The 16,527-nt window shown below is 38.4% G+C and overlaps 3 protein-coding genes across 10 annotated transcripts in view; 2 read left to right on the top strand and 1 right to left on the bottom strand.

Annotated features, from left to right (window-relative positions):
• The first annotated feature begins 874 nt into the window (after positions 1-874).
• On the top strand, positions 875-4,008 carry LOC124875363 (phosphatidylinositol glycan anchor biosynthesis, class P). Of its 4 annotated transcripts, XM_047377486.1 has the most exons (6): positions 875-1,006; positions 1,466-1,548; positions 1,801-1,885; positions 2,651-2,723; positions 2,828-2,946; positions 3,169-4,008. In XM_047377486.1, the coding sequence occupies exons 1-6, from the start codon at positions 907-909 to the stop codon at positions 3,282-3,284; spliced, it is 576 nt and encodes a 191-aa protein (XP_047233442.1). In that variant the 5' UTR covers positions 875-906; the 3' UTR covers positions 3,285-4,008. The 4 variants fall into 4 exon arrangements, with proteins under 4 accessions (XP_047233442.1, XP_047233446.1, XP_047233445.1 ...); XM_047377490.1 differs by lacking the exon at positions 1,466-1,548 and having other exon boundaries at positions 890-1,006; XM_047377489.1 differs by lacking the exon at positions 875-1,006 and having other exon boundaries at positions 1,480-1,650.
• A 595-nt stretch (positions 4,009-4,603) lies between these two features.
• Positions 4,604-7,093, top strand: si:dkey-197c15.6 (putative nuclease HARBI1). The gene is made up of 2 exons (XM_047377484.1): positions 4,604-5,636; positions 6,612-7,093. Exons 1-2 carry the CDS (start codon positions 4,943-4,945, stop codon positions 7,025-7,027), a joined length of 1,110 nt encoding a protein of 369 aa, XP_047233440.1. The 5' UTR covers positions 4,604-4,942; the 3' UTR covers positions 7,028-7,093.
• Positions 7,094-7,108: 15 nt separating this feature from the next.
• Positions 7,109-16,527, bottom strand: part of LOC124875359 (receptor-type tyrosine-protein phosphatase H-like) — a 42,799-nt gene continuing 33,380 nt past the window's right edge. For 4 of the 5 annotated variants that reach the window (XM_047377479.1, XM_047377481.1, XM_047377480.1 and 1 more), the window contains 10 exons: positions 16,361-16,454; positions 16,211-16,261; positions 15,992-16,073; positions 15,764-15,854; positions 15,576-15,652; positions 12,451-12,585; positions 12,130-12,252; positions 10,440-10,600; positions 9,555-9,690; positions 7,109-7,547 (listed from right to left, as the gene is read on the bottom strand). In XM_047377479.1, the coding sequence (XP_047233435.1) occupies positions 7,422-7,547; positions 9,555-9,690; positions 10,440-10,600; positions 12,130-12,252; positions 12,451-12,585; positions 15,576-15,652; positions 15,764-15,854; positions 15,992-16,073; positions 16,211-16,261; positions 16,361-16,454 (1,076 nt within the window). In that variant the 3' untranslated portion in view covers positions 7,109-7,421. Of the gene's footprint in view, positions 7,548-9,554; positions 9,691-10,439; positions 10,601-12,129; positions 12,253-12,450; positions 12,586-13,178; positions 13,240-15,575; positions 15,653-15,763; positions 15,855-15,991; positions 16,074-16,210; positions 16,262-16,360; positions 16,455-16,527 lie in introns of those variants that run through there. The other variant, XM_047377483.1, reaches the window with a different exon arrangement.

Raw genomic sequence — 16,527 nt, forward strand, 5'->3', positions numbered from 1 at the left:
TTTAGTCCCTTTTAGGTCTGATGGTTCTGGGGAACAAGGTGTGTTACCTTTATTATAAAAGAACAGCTGGCTCAACAAATGTGCAACTTGTAATTTTGATGAAAATAATTATGGGCTTATGCTACTGCCAAAACACGTGTTTATTTTAAGGCTGTTTACTCAACTGTTCCAGGGGTGTAAAACATTTTTCCAGGAATGTAAGTTCTGAATAAATTCTTCTCACATTCCATTGCATGGAAAATATTTTATTTCCAAAACTAGCTTGCATTTTAAAACCAAACAAAACTTAGTAAATTATGAATCACAAACGATTCTTTGGTTTTGCACTGAGGGAATGTTTCCAAGATATTAAAATTAAACTTTCTCTCCATTTGTGTTACCTAGATGGTGCTTTATTGATAAGTTAATTTTCTGCCATTCCCACCGGAATTAGTTCTTTAGGTTCTAATGAACTCACTAATTCTGGACCCAAATCTCAGTATGCAGTTATTACAGTATACATACTCTGTAGGTTTCCTCTCTTCAACCAAAGAGATGTTCTTCTTCTTCATCTTTTTAGCTGTCTGCTCTCGGTTTGGTATTTCTGAGCCCTTTTTCCTTTTTGGAGCAGCAGACTGCTGAGAGACTGAAGCAGCAGGGAGCTTTAGTTTCACTCCAGCCTCTTTGGAGACAACAGGAACTATTTTCTGCTTCCCAGTTTTTCCTGGGTCCCTCTGGCTTGGAGCAGCACTGTTCGTAGAACTATTTTTAAAAGCGTTTTCTTGATTTTTCTTTGTGACGACGCCATTTTGATGCTTTTTCTCTGGCTGGCTGGTCTTTAGTATCTGTGTGGAAATTTGGGAAGGATTAGTAATCTCCAGTAAACAAGTGTGCATAGATATAAACTGCAGCGACCAACCTGCTGTAATGACTTCCAGTTGGCAGAGATCTGCTGGGCCTCTTGTGGAGGTTGAGGATTTTCCTGGTCCTTCTTTGGAGCTGCTGTCTTCTCAGACTTCTTCTTCAGGTTGTGTTTTATCCAAAATTTCTTTCTCTTATCTTTAGCTGTGCTTTTATGTATCTTAGCGTCAGAATGCGCTTTCTTCTCCTTCGCCTTGGACATTGTGGTTTAAAAAGAATCGGATGACGTTTTCTGACCGGGAATAGTTTCCGGGAAGGAGTTTACAATAAACAGGATGGTAACACAAATAAAGACTCCTAATATTTTCTTAAACAGCAAATAAATGTGGTCATCCGTGGACTTTCCGAAGCCATGCTGCATTGTATTTCTCTACTGTGCAACACCGAAATGTGTCCGCCGAAATAACACCTCTTCATTTTACAGCAGGGACATCCGCTAACAAATTTGGCTAAATTATTTTTTGTTTTTTAATATAAGAAGCAAATAAATTTGTATTAGTAAAAGTACACTTTTAATGCTGGATCATTCGTGTTTTTGCTTTTTTTTTCTCGTGTATTTCCACAGACGGAACTCCTGTTTTGCAAAACGTTTCGCACCGACCTGATGTGCGATGTGGACAAACGTCACTGTTGTTGAATGACGTTGAGGTCTCAGTTGTTTATCTTGTTATTAAACCATTATTTTTATTTGCATGTCAGTTAAAATAGAGTTTTTTTTATTTCCGATAACTCGACAGTTATTTAGCTGAGGTAATTTGACAAAACCCGGGTTTTGTAAGTATTTTTACAGAAATATGAGCGTTTTACAGTTAGCTTGTTGATAAAGAAGTAAATACCTTTTTGGTTGTATTAGAGTTAATGTTGTTTTTCTTCTTTCTTGTGTTTCTGTTTTGGTTTCAGATCATGGTGGTGAACTCGCCGTCTCCTCTGCCTGAGAGAGCCATCTATGGCTTCGTGCTCTTCCTGGGCTCCCAGTTTGGTTTCTGTAAGTCAGCATCTCCTGCAAACTTTCCCTTTGAGGAGTTTCAATCCGTCAGTCAAGCTGTATTTATAGAGCACTTTACATACCCAGAAGTAACTGTCTAGGTTCACTTTTCTCAGCTTCTGCTTAAACTTGCTAGAAACATTTTCCTCTGCAGTTCTCATCTTGTTGGCTCTACATCACAGTTAATTAAGTACCAGCAGAAGTATTTATTGCACACGTTTAGTATGATTAAATTAGTTATAATCATCCAAACATCATGTCAACCATTAGCCACGGCAGACGGTGACCTGATGAGACCAAAATCAGGTGAAACCTGTTGATCTTTTTTTAATTATTCTTATAATAATCCATATCAAAGAAAGTTAATATTTTTTTTTGTCAAAACCCAGGTTGATCCATATTTTTTTTGAATAGGAAGGGGCCTTGGGGGAGTGGTGGCTTAGTGGTTAGACAGCGGGGCATTTGTGTCCTGGTGAGGCCACAAGTGCCCTGGTTCGAATCCCACAGCCTGTCGCTTTGGGTCCCTGAGCAAGACCCTTAGCCCCAGAATGCTCCTCGGGCGCTGCACGATGGCAGCCCAGTGCTCCCCGAGCGATGGGTTAAACGCAGAAGATAATTTCTCCGTTGTGAGATCAATAAAGTCTATATGAGTGTTATTATTAGTAATGACATTAAGACGTCTGTTTACCTGCAGTATTTAGAGTAAAAACACAGGCTCAATAAAACAAAAGTCATATTTGTAATAATACTGTCTCCTCTCCATAGTTTTGTACTGCCTGTGGGCGTATATACCAGAGGAATGGCTTCATTCAGTAGGACTCACTTACTGGCCTCAGAAGTAAGTTACATTCCTTTAATGATGGATGTTATCAGCACCTCTCTTTTCTTTCTCCTGTAAACGGTATTATTTCTGTGATCATAAAATGTTTTTATCTTGTTTAGGTATTGGGCTCTTGCAATGCCAATCTACCTCCTGGTTGCATTAATGGTCTTTGTGGTTGTGTTATTCGGTATTAACATGAACAACACGGCTCCACTGGACTCTGTGGACAACGTCACAGGTGAGGTTCCATGCGATGCTCTACATAGTTACAGTAGCCTCTACTGGGCTCTAAATAGGGTTGCAGTTGCTTTTCTAAAAGGGTAAAGAGGCTATAAAGATTTTATTTAAGAAAACTCCTGATATAAAATATAAATAATGAATTTTAAAAGTTTAGGTCTGAAATCTGCTGGCACAAAACGTTCTCATCCAGGTATTACTAAACTTTATCTTTTTGTCACAGACGTATTTGCACAAGGTCAGAGGTCAGACTGCTACCGGAAGGGTGGAATACCTCGACTGAAGGATGTCTCCATTAGTGAAGTCAACAAAAAGTTCTATTTATCTTCTGAGACATGACAAACACAGACTTACTGACTGGACGGGTCGAGGTTTACTGTGCTATCTCTGCATATTTTAATATAATTATGGGTTTCTTGTTTATTAAATAAAACACTTTATGTAATGATTATTGTTTTTATCTTAGGTCTCAGTTCACAACCTTTATGTCCATCATGATAAAAAAAATCCTGTGATTTTATTTATTGTAAATATTGTTTTGTATAACAGTCCAAGTAAAGTATGGCTGTAAATCCGTAGTAATACAATTTAAATGCAAATGAATTGTCTCATGTTGGGGATGTTAAAGCGGCAACAAATAGTATAATAATAAATAATCAGTTTGTGAAATTTATGGTATAAATCATAATCATAAAGCTGTTACAAACATCTGAAGTATCAATGATAATTCATACATAAAAGTTACACTTGTACATTTTTTAATAACTGATGATGATAACTGTTGTGTTTTTGTAGAAGGGAGAAAGACCATTATTAGTTTATGTTAGTTTTTACCTACTTTGGAACAATTGATTTATGAGACACTGAAAGTCTTTATAATGGTTTATACCCAATCCCAGAACCCCACCTGCTTCGTCTGATTAGAGAAGAGAGAGCATTGTTACTTATACGTTCTAGTCTTGTATTTGATTTCCTTTTTAACAGTTTCCAATTTTGCCATTTGATTAGTTTTCTTAAAACATTTGTTTAACGAAGAATAAAACATATTTTTATGATGTTTGAAGGAAGTTGGGTTCTGCATTATAGAATATTCTTTATTTTTTAAGTTAGTTCTGTGCAAAGCCGTCCACAATTATTAGTACTTCTGATAAAGATTTGTAAAAAGCCTTAAACTAAATGGATTTTTATTGCAGTAGCATGACCTCTTGCCTGATTTCTCTGCCATCTCTCTGTTGGCCTCACCTCCGGCAAGACAGGAGCTTGGGCGTTGTAGTGGTGATTTTAAAAATAAAGGCATATTTGCATGTGCACAGCCTTCAAAACTCTATTACAGAACTTGCAAAATAATTTTTCACCCATTATAATGATTTTGATTGGGAAAGAGAGACCGTATTGACTGCTGCAGCGATCATTTATCTGTTCATGTGACCTGCTTAGCATGCTGTGCTACCCAGAGAAAAATCTCTATAGAAGGGTCATTCAATTGACATTCAACCCAAAGCACTAAATCAAGAATCAACTTTTTTTTTTGTATGTTTTTTTATGCACATAGGTAAATAGAAATACATGGAAACATCTTATGAGCTTAATTACCAACAAGTCAAAATGGAGTAAACAGTAGCGATGGATTACCACTTTAGCAAACTAGCATAAAAACCACGGCAGCAGAAAGAAGACAAGTATTTATTGAAGTATTTACTGGAAAATCAAGTTTATTTTACTGTATTTAGCCTACATGACATTGATTTTAATGAATTATCAAAAATGAATAAAATGTTGAAATGTGCAATGAAAAAACAGTCGGTGAATAATGAGTGACCAGTAGAGGGCCCCAACGTGCCGTTGTTGGAGCTTCCAGTCACTTACTGTCAGAAGAAGACTGTTGTTTTGCTTAGCTCTGAGTGCATCTACTGTAGTTTAGCATACATTTAGAATAATTTATTTACTGGTTTGTTGGACCTACAGCCAGTTACACTGTGGGGTGTATTTTTAACCAAATGGCCTTCCCGGCGCCAGTGTGGCTCGCAGTCCAGGAAGAGCTGCTGGGAAGCGGCGAGCCAGAGGAGGACTTTGGCTGCCGGAGCTGTTTCGACAGCTACACCGATGAGGCTTTGTTTGAGACCTTCCACCTCTCCAGACCCTGCATCTCCTTCATCACAGAGGCCGTCCGCATGCGCGTCAAGTCGGCCGCCTTCAAGAAGACACAGCCGCCCGTGGACGTGATGCTCATGACTGCGCTGAACTACTACGCCCACGGCATGTTCACCTCTTCTGTGCAGACGAAGGCTGGGATCAGCCAGTCGGTCAGCCTCCCCGCCTTGGTCAGCACGGTCTCCGGCGTTATTGCGGGAATGTCCGATGTTTTTATCTCCTTCCCCCTCACAGCTGAAGCCAGAATCAGAACCGCGTCCAAGACCGAGGAGCTCTGCGGGATTCCCAGCGTCCTGGGAGTCCTGGCTCCGGCGCACTTCAAGATCAGAGCCTCTCCCTACGACAAGAAATCATTCAAGTCCTTCATTAACAGCCAGGGTTACACATCGGTGGTGAGCCAGTTCATATGCGACTCTGAGGGCAACATACTAAGCGTGGAAAAATGCTGCGTGGGCAGCACCTTTGAGCAGGAGCTGTGGGACTCATCGTTCAAAGGAAGGGAGGTGGAGGACGATCTGCACGGGCCGTTTTGGTTTATTGGTGAGACATGCAAAAGATGCATGAGAGCCATTAAAGTCAGTCAGTAGATACACGCATGACCTCACTGTCCTTTCCACGCAAATTGTTGGTAGAAAATCCATTTCCTGTGTCCTCCAATGTGTCAGTTCATCACACCTGACTGAATAATAATCTGCAGAAGAAGAAGACCACGTGCAGATTAAATCTCTTAGGAAAAAGCATGAAAGTCAGATTTTTACTTCTGAGGTCAAGAAATAACTAAAACACCCGTTGATTAGACATCTCATTAACTCCAGGGTCCTGGGTTCAAATCCCACCGTCTTTCAGCATGGAGTTTGCATGTTCTCCCTAAGCATGTGTGGGTTCTCTCCCGGTACTCTGGTTTCTTCCCATAAACCAAAAACATTGATTGTTGGGTTAATTGGTGTCTCTTAAGTTGCGCTTAGGAATGTGTGTGTGTATGTTGGACGATGGATCGATGGATGGGCATTGACAGCTACAATGCTTCTGCAGTGCAGACATTATTTATAACAGTTCATATATGCTCATTTATACCAGAGCGATTCCTCAACTGTATCAAAGAAAACAAATTCACTTAACAGAGTCATAGAAGTACAGCCCAGGTCAACACTCTGCCTCATATAGTCTCATATAGTCATCGCAGCATTAAAAAAATTATATTACAATCACATGTTCTATTTTTTTAGCCCAATATTAATCATAAAATGATGTTAAAACTTAACACTCATTTACTGAGCATCACATTAAAAACTGCAGTGTTCCTGCAGGGTAGACCTCATAACAATTCCTCTGTGTTACTTTTTATCAGAGCTTTTCTGCTGTCGAAGCAGCAATAGTGTATTAGATTTTCCCATCTGTCAAGTCTTTAGATTAAATAGTTTTATCCAAAGATATGAAGTTGCAGTCCCTCGATGTAACATTTCTGTTATGTTTTTGTGAATACTGATCCTGTTTGCACTCCGTTTTCCTCTGAAGGTGGGAAAGGCTACCAGATAAGCAAACACGTCTTGACTCCTGTGTCGGAGCCGGTGAACGACAGGGAGGTCCGCTTCAATGAGGCCCATGCAAAGATCCACAAAGTCATGCAGAGGATGCTCTGCTCCATGAAGAGGCGTTTCAGGTGTCTGCTGCAGCTCGGCTTTGTCGAAGAAACCTCTCTGAACAAAAAGTCCAACATTATCAAGGCCTGCAGTGTGCTGCACAACATCGCCAAAAAGTTCTCCGTTCCTCTTCCTCCTGGCGCCGGGAGTGATGAGCTTCCTTATCCGGGCAAGTCGTATTCAGCTCCAGTTGAGATCAACGCAGAGGCACTAAAAGCCAGACAGGAACTTATTGACAGGAACTTCTCTGTCCTACCAAACAGTCGGAACTCATCTGGAAGCAATATTTAAAGGAGGATGTGTAAAATATGTTCTGTTATCTACTGTGAAATTAAAGAGAACATTTGTTTTTCTTCATATTTGGAAACTGAATTGTTTTGAATATAAAATGTTTTATTTCTCTGTACAAATTATAATTTTCTGCTTTAACAATTTCATAATTCTAATAACATTTTAAACATTCTCTAGTCATTTTGTGGGAGTTAAATATAATAATAGCAGAATAATAACAGAACACAACTGGCAGATTAGTTGAACCATAATGTAAACGACAAAACCATTCATATACAATAAAAACAACATGGAAATGTGTTTCATATTCAATATATAACAATACCATTGTACTTTTAGAATTAGCTTGTCATTAAGTGCAACGAGTGCAGGGCCCAACTCAATTAGTTTTGTGTTAACGAAGCTGTCGGAGGGCGGTGGCATTGACGTATATCAAGTCGTCGTTCTCATAGATGTTCTCCTCCTTGGCAAGCGGCTGCAGGGTGTCCATGATGCACTGGTGCAGGAAAACGTACTGGGACTGAGGAGAGAAAGTTAGAAAAGTGCTTAGACAACTGAAATGCAGTTTTATTTTTTAAATGCAGGATGCTTTAATAGACACTTGAACACATTCCTCACTTATACAGGTCCTTCTCAAAATATTAGCATATTGTGATAAAGTTCATTATTTTCCATAATGTAATGATGAAAATTTAACATTCATATATTTTAGATTCATTGCACACTAACTGAAATATTTCAGGTCTTTTATTGTCTTAATACGGATGATTTTGGCATACAGCTCATGAAAACCCAAAATTCCTATCTCACAAAATTAGCATATTTCATCCGACCAATAAAAGAAAAGTGTTTTTAATACAAAACACGTCAACCTTCAAATAATCATGTACAGTTATGCACTCAATACTTGGTCAGGAATCCTTTGGCAGAAATGACTGCTTCAATGCGGCGTGGCATGGAGGCAATCAGCCTGTGGCACTGCTGAGGTCTTATGGAGGCCCAGGATGCTTCGATAGCGGCCTTTAGCTCATCCAGAGTGTTGGGTCTTGAGTCTCTCAAAGTTCTCTTCACAATATCCCACAGATTCTCTATGGGGTTCAGGTCAGGAGAGTTGGCAGGCCAATTGAGCACAGTGATACCATGGTCAGTAAACCATTTACCAGTGGTTTTGGCACTGTGAGCAGGTGCCAGGTCGTGCTGAAAAATGAAATCTTCATCTCCATAAAGCTTTTCAGCAGATGGAAGCATGAAGTGCTCCAAAATCTCCTGATAGCTAGCTGCATTGACCCTGCCCTTGATAAAACACAGTGGACCAACACCAGCAGCTGACACGGCACCCCAGACCATCACTGACTGTGGGTACTTGACACTGGACTTCTGGCATTTTGGCATTTCCTTCTCCCCAGTCTTCCTCCAGACTCTGGCACCTTGATTTCCGAATGACATGCAGAATTTGCTTTCATCCGAAAAAAGTACTTTGGACCACTGAGCAACAGTCCAGTGCTGCTTCTCTGTAGCCCAGGTCAGGCGCTTCTGCTGCTGTTTCTGGTTCAAAAGTGGCTTGACCTGGGGAATGCGGCACCTGTATCCCATTTCCTGCACACGCCTGTGCACGGTGGCTCTGGATGTTTCTACTCCAGACTCAGTCCACTGCTTCCGCAGGTCCCCCAAGGTCTGGAATTGGCCCTTCTCCACAATCTTCCTCAGGGTCCGGTCTCCTCTTCTCGTTGTGCAGCGTTTTCTGCCACACTTTTTCCTTCCCACAGACTTCCCACTGAGGTGCCTTGATACAGCACTCTGGGAACAGCCTATTCGTTCAGAAATGTCTTTCTGTGTCTTACCCGCTTGCTTGAGGGTGTCAATAGTGGCCTTCTGGACAGCAGTCAGGTCGGCAGTCTTACCCATGATTGGGGTTTTGAGTGATGAACCAGGCTGGGAGTTTTAAAGGCCTCAGGAATCTTTTGCAGGTGTTTAGAGTTAACTCGTTGATTCAGATGATTAGGTTCATAGCTCGTTTAGAGACCCTTTTAATGATATGCTAATTTTGTGAGATAGGAATTTTGGGTTTTCATGAGCTGTATGCCAAAATCATCCGTATTAAGACAATAAAAGACCTGAAATATTTCAGTTAGTGTGCAATGAATCTAAAATATATGAATGTTAAATTTTCATCATGACATTATGGAAAATAATGAACTTTATCACAATATGCTAATATTTTGAGAAGGACCTGTACAGAGACACTACAGAAATGGGTCTTGAGTTTTGAGATGATTAAAGCCAAGCCTTTTAGCAGAAACATCAAATTTAGGATGACGCTCTGAGGTAGTAGAGTGTTTATGCAAAAACTACGCAAAACCTATGCACTTCAGTATGGCTGTAGAGTGCTTTTACTGAAATGTTAACCTCTAAATTGCCACACTCATGAATAAAAAATCAGAAACAGCTTTGTTTCATTTTAAGGACAACTGAGTTGGGGATAAAGTTCCCATTTTTCCCAATATTCAGTAGCAAGTGTTAGATTTACCTCTGTCTGCACCATATGTGACCGATGCCGCCTCATCTTGTGGACAAAGTTATTGATGTCGACCGCCTGTTCTCGTTCTAGCTGCTGAAGCAGAACATCCAGGGCGATGATGGTGCCGGTCCTCCCCACTCCAGCACTGGGAGAAATACGGAAAGGTTGCACAACTGTTACATAAAAGCAGTCCTGATTGTTTTTAAATATCATTCAGTTTAATCAGTTTCAGCATCAACACTTTCTGAAACATTGATCAACATCAGGAAACTGTATGCAAATACTTAAAAGAAACATTTTCCATATTTTCATATTTTACCAGACAGAAACCATTAAAATTCGTTGTGTTTCTGCAATGCCTGCTAGACTCTTTGTGTGCTTCCTCTCAGCTGAATTTTACTTGACTAAAGAAGTGGAATGATATAGCAGTGAATACTTACTCTAACAACTCACTGGTGGCCAGCTCTGTCATGTATTTATATCTGTAGACGTGACCCGCTGAGTAATCATATATTGTCTTTCTGTGTTGTGTTTAACTTCAGCCAGCAAAGTGTGCCAAAAAGCTGCAACGTCTTTAACTGCAGTCTGAATTGGATCTGTATCTTAGAAGCTTACATAGAATGACTCAAGACTATGATCTGTGTGTTGATTTTCTAGTTCCTTTTTCTGAAGTTTGCTCAGATTAAATCTGCAAGTACTGCAAGTTTCAGGTTGATTTTATTTCTCCATTTTTGTTCTGTTTTTTTTAGCTCACAATTTATATAACAAAAAATCAACTTGCATAAATAGAAACGAGAAAGTTGTCAGCATTATATCTAAATAGGCTTGCCTAAAATTGAATGACACATAAACTTGATGGTGTGTATTTAAGATACTTCTTTTCCTTTGGTTTACCTGCAATGAACCACTGTTGGTGCTTTACTGCCTGCACTCTCTATATGCTGTCTCACGAGTCTTCTGAAATGGATCAGGACTTCTGTACCCTGAGGTACTCCATGATCAGGCCAGGCAGTGAAGTGGAAATGTTTTACCGTACGTTCCTCTGAGTCATTGGTCTGCATAAAAATGATTATATACATTTAAGAGGTTAAAATAGGTCAATATTGCTGGTGTAACCAATAAAAAACCACATTTAGATGTAAATATATATGATAAGCAGCACAAAAAATCTAATTAATAGTTAAAGATGGGGTTCTGTGGTAAGGTAATGAGCATTCAGTATCTTACCTGGAGTATGAATAAGTCTAAATAATCTCAGTTCAGAGAAACAGGAATAAAATCCTACGGCTGATCTAACTTCTAGTCAGTCTCACAAAGTAGTCTTCCTGCCATCTTAAAAAAAACTAATTTAAATACTTGTACCATGCTGCATACTACCATTGTTTTATAAACCTTTGCCACATTTGCCTAGAAAGTCTATAATTACTTACTCTGATGTTAAACAACTGAAACTGAGTTGTCCATGCGGCGGCAAACGCATCACCCTTTTCCTTTAACCAATTATTATTGCACTTTTTTCATGTAGCTGTACATTTAAAAGTCTGCAATATATATTTGTGAATTCATTTTTACAGTGAAATTTGACACCCAGTGTTCAGTAAATAATTTACATAAAGATAATTTTTAGTGTATAGATTTTAAATCATTTTGTTTGTCATGAATGTTTTTCATTTCGCAAAAAGAAAAAAATCCTATTATTTTAAAGAATAAAACTATTGAAAATACTTTTAGGCTGTGAAACTTTAAAGGCTCATTTTAGTCTGAAAAATAAATCTGTAAAAACAAAACAGGAACAAAAAACCTCAGAGATTTTTAATGGCCCCATGCATGGCCGCAGTATTTCCACTTTTTATACCTCCCTACATGTTCCCTCCCTACATATAACCCTATGTTCACACGAGAAGATCATCTGTGGTGCACCGCCTCCTACCACTATTTTCAGTATAATTGATCATCTGCTTCGCTGTAATTAACCATCCAATGCAAAGGCTTGAAAGGTTCATAAAAGAGTTTCACTTAAACCACCATAACATTTTTGAGACAGGAGTTATTTTAAATTGTACGGGACCTTTTGGTTTTGACCAGCTGTCAGCCATAACCTCTAATATTAACTTCAAACCATTTAGCAGAGCATTGCTTCAGAGATCCTTAAAAACCCTTTATGTGAAAGCTCGTTTATGATTTTCTATGCTGTCTTTTCATCAAATAATTCTGCTGACTGGGAATGCTAAACTAAACTGTTTTGTAAGAGGTGTTTTACATGGAATGCTGTTGCTAGCAGAACTTGTGCTAACACCGTATTAATTGTGAACAAGTTTAGACTATTTAAATTATTTTGAATACAAATATCAGCATGATTTAAAGGCCTAAAATCCAGAATTCCAGACTGAGATCCATCTAAACACAGGTAAGACACGGACTGCTGCCAACAACCCCAGAAAATCCATTTCAACTAACAGAAACTATTGGTTTTTGTTCTTTCCACATATTTTCCTTGACAGAATTGTTTAACTGCATTTTCTTTTCTCTACATGCACACTTTTTAGCTCTATTAGGGTTTTATACTGTAATAGACGATATGTACATGTTTCACTCTAAACTCCCTTAGAGTCCAGTTGGACTCCATGTCCTCAGACGTTTTGGAGATGATCAGTTCTCCATAACAGCGTGGCTTGTTGTCTTCAGGCCAGTATTGTTCACACTTAATCTACAATGAGAAAGCACAAAAAAAAACATGACAATAATCATTTTTGCTGTTGTTTGCTCCATGCTCAGAGATAGAGCACACATCTCCATTTGATGAAAACTTAACTAGATAAGTAAAAGATGTGCACGTTTTTGTTTCCTCCATTTCCGGATTCACTTCCTTAGAATCTGGCTATACAACATGTTTCATAAAACGTACCCGACCTGCTTCGATGCAGTTAGTAACCATGACGATTCTCTTGACTTTTTGTTCCCAAACCATCCGCCAGAAGTCCCTGACTGTGGAGGGCAGTGGACCCTGAGAGGCGATATACTCTCTGCTGCTGTTGTAGCCCTAAAATGAAGATAATGTAGACAATATTTATAAGCCTAAAAATGTCAGGACTAATATGAACATTTAGGGCAGCTGGTTATTTACTCAGCTTGAACATACACAGAAAACATTTAAACTTTCACTGTATAAGTGACACTTCACAGTAAACGTGTCAGTAAGCTTATCACACTTCTGCTTTCTGATTTAAGCAGAAGGATAATCAATCATCTGCAAACACTCTCAGTAACTGTTTACTACAATCAATGCAGAACTACTTGAAATAAGATTTTTTATTATTAATTATGAAGAAATGGTTCAAACAAGGACTGAATAGTTTAGAGAACTGAAGCTGAAGTCATTAGGAAAACAAAGGTCAAGCCCCACCTGTAGATGTGACCAAATACAGAGCAAGGACCATCGACAAATACAGTAAACAAATGGCGTATTTGTCAGGTTTAATCATTAAATGATAAAATAAAGAATTTCATAAGATTTTAGTTTGCATGTGATTAAACTATTTTATGAGCAGAGCTGCAGAAAGGAGACCCTACGAACATAGCAACAGAGATGAGGAGGGTGACTGTTAAGACACTATAAAAAAAATAGGAAGTTACCAGAAAAGCACTAGGGTGTAACACAGCTTTACAGTTCAAGGAAGGTCTAACATATGGCCTCCTAAAACACAGAAAATACTACAACTGTTGTTCAAGTTTGGACTTTTTATCTTATCCAAAATTATTCAATTTAGGCCAAAGCAGGCAGAGCAATTTCAAAGGGAGATTATAATATTCAAGTGTATGAATTAGAATGACAGCTGATAAAGAATATGTGATGGTTTGTGTCCTTAATGCATATCAGAAACAACTAAATGATATACAACATGTCTTATGATTTTACTACTTTGTTATCATGTTCTATTTTTTCTGACAACTTCCTTCTTTGGGTTTTTATTTTTGTTACAGTTTTATGAGGTTTTATCATGTGCCTCTCAGTTTAGTGAAGTCTTTCTGTTCAGAGCTTTATGTTTGTTCAGTGCTAAATATCAAAACTGACACTAACACCAGTGGTAGTTACTCCAAACCTTAGCTCATGTTGCTTTATTTGTACCCAGATGTAAATTTGTAAAGCGGACCAGGTCCCTTGATGACTTGTTCCACAGAAAGATACCTTGTACAGTTTGGAAACCTAAATTATGCTAATCATTAAAAAGTCATATTGAACATAAAATAGTTACTGAGATCCAACCAAGATATTCACCAGCTGGATAAAACACTAGGAATCAAGCTTCAGTGATCCAAATCACAAAGGCTGCTTCCCATGAGAAAACTCAGGTGCACTAACATGAGCAAAACTATTTATGTACAGCTGTGCTTTGCATCTTGGGTGTTAATACTCTTACTTTGAGGGATCTTTGTGCATTTTATAAAACAGAAGAAACAAATTACCTAATTTTCAAAATTATTACAAAAAAAAAGCTGAAAAGCAAGGCTTAATTTTGTATAAAGTCCCATTTACCATGATACCTCTAAATAACACCAAACTGCCATCAGAAGTCATTTCATTGGTAAATAGAGTCCACATCTATGTAATTTGTCCTAGTAGAGAGAGATGTTTTGTGAAGTCTTCAGTGAACAAACCGCACCATGAAGACAAGGGAACACAGCAGTCAGGTCAGGGAGAAAGTTGTAGAGAGGTTTAAAGCAAGACATGGACATCCACCTAAACTAACAGGCTGGACAGCATAGAGAAGCAGCCAAGAGTACCGTGAAGCCCAAAAGTGTACATACCTTTAACAGATTTAGATTCTACATATTTTCCTTCAACCAGAAAAATCTCTCAACAGACAATGCAGCAATGTCACTTTTGAACAAACTAAATCTCTTTTTATTTGCATTTATATAAAAAAAATGTTACATCAAGAATTATTAATACCCTTTATATATTTATTAGCATTAGAGCAATCAAAAGCTTCCTCTAATTGCTGAACAGCTTTTTGTGAGTTTTCCCTAAAATCAGGACAAATTATCTTTGGTGATAAGCTATGAGGTTGGAAGGTCTCCTTGCCATCACCCTAATCATTAGCTCACTTCACAGATTCTCCGTCAGATTCAGATTAAGACTCGGGCTGAAACGCTGCAAACATAATTATTACATCAAATCGAAAGAAACCTGTTGGTAAAATTAAGAGATTACATTAAATCTAAATCTTCCAGGGGTATGAATAATTTTGAGCTTTTACCTAGAGGAATAATACGATTTTTAAGTATCTCCTTTTACAAACAGGTAGCCATTGAAGTGATTAATGTACTGGTGTCATATGATCCATTATCATGGTGTTGGTCAGGACTCAGGCAGCAGCATTTTGGATAGGAGTTTGATACACAGGTCAGTGAAGACACCATTACAGTGATCTAACCTACTCAAAATGCCGCTTATTCTTTCAATGTTTTTAACATGGCAGTAGGATGAGTTTGTTCAGCTCCATAATGACACCAAGGTTTCTTGCCTTCTCTGTGGTCTTTAGCATGGAGTGTAGCTCCATGCTGATCTCTAACATCACATTTTTGGGACCAAAAACAGTCTTCTGTTCATTATGGACAATCCGTGACTAGCACAGAAGTCCTATAACAAAACACCACTCGGATTCAGCATTACCCTGGAGGAGATTCTGGCCTATCCACTCATAATATTATGGTCACACTGTCAGTGATGGTAGTAGACTATGATGAAATGATGATACAGAAATAAAAAGCTGTGTCATCAGCATATTGTAAGAGATGTTGTGGTACTCCATTGTCTCTTCTAGGGGGAGCATAAAAATATGAAATTGAAGTGCCCAAAGAAAGGAGCCATGAGGAGCCCCACGTGTGATTTTTATGAGCTGAGATTTACATTTACTAAATGACAAAACGTACTGCAACGCAAAATAAGATCTGAACCACTTTAGCACCAGATTATCTTACCCACTTTTTTAACAGTAGTTAGCCCTATGGTTATAGAGTCTTACTTACTTGTATGTAATTAGCATTTATGTAGTCCAAGGTATCATTTGGACATGATGTATTTAGTTTCACTCGACTCCAGTCATCTAGCAAGAGAATTCGAAAATGATTTTAAAAATAAAAAAAATACCACAAAAGCCTCAGCTTGACTCTATTGCTCACGAGAATATGGACCAACAGGAACATGATGGACTTACAAGGAAGGATGTTGGTGAAACGGTTCTTCTCTGTGTTTTCTGGTAGAGTAGCTGCCTTGCGTGTTTGGTCCAAGCCAACAGGCGCGAGGGACTAATGGAAGGAGAATATAACACCCAGTGAAAAGAAACAAGGGCTAAATGATCAACTTTAGCTTCAAAGGATAATGGAAACTTTATTTAGGGATGTAAAAAAGGAAGAAAATTAAACTGCTGAAATCTTTTCTGCACCTCATATTCCAGACTGAAACCTCTGTTTTCATCCAAACTCAGCTGATAAAAGTGGTCTGGGAAATTGGCTACAGAAATGATTCTGAAACAAAACAGTAGAAATAACATGTTTCAAATCTGATGAGGTAAATATTTCATCATAGAGCTGTACATTATTTTTTGGGGTGTGATTTACACTGACTGACAGTTTAGCTTGGAGGTAAGGAAGCTCACACTCACTTCCCCTTTGAATAGGACTCTTTGGAACCAGAAAGCAAAGACTTTTTTCTGCTATAGGAAGGTAAACACACGTTAATTGAGTTGATCATTGACATGTTAAACTTCATGGATACAATTATGTAGTAATTCTACAAAACAGAAAGCACCAACCGGATAATATCTGGTCTTTTTAGAACAATAAGCACAATAACACCGATCAGAACACAAAAAAGAAGCACACCAAGCACAGATCCGGCAATGACTCCTGAAAGGAAACATTTATTAGCTTAGAGAAATAATTACTTAATAAAGCAGAAGAGAAAAAGTTGTCCTGGATT

Source organism: Girardinichthys multiradiatus, chromosome 10 (assembly GCF_021462225.1).
Source record: "Girardinichthys multiradiatus isolate DD_20200921_A chromosome 10, DD_fGirMul_XY1, whole genome shotgun sequence".
NCBI lineage: Eukaryota > Metazoa > Chordata > Actinopteri > Cyprinodontiformes > Goodeidae > Girardinichthys > Girardinichthys multiradiatus.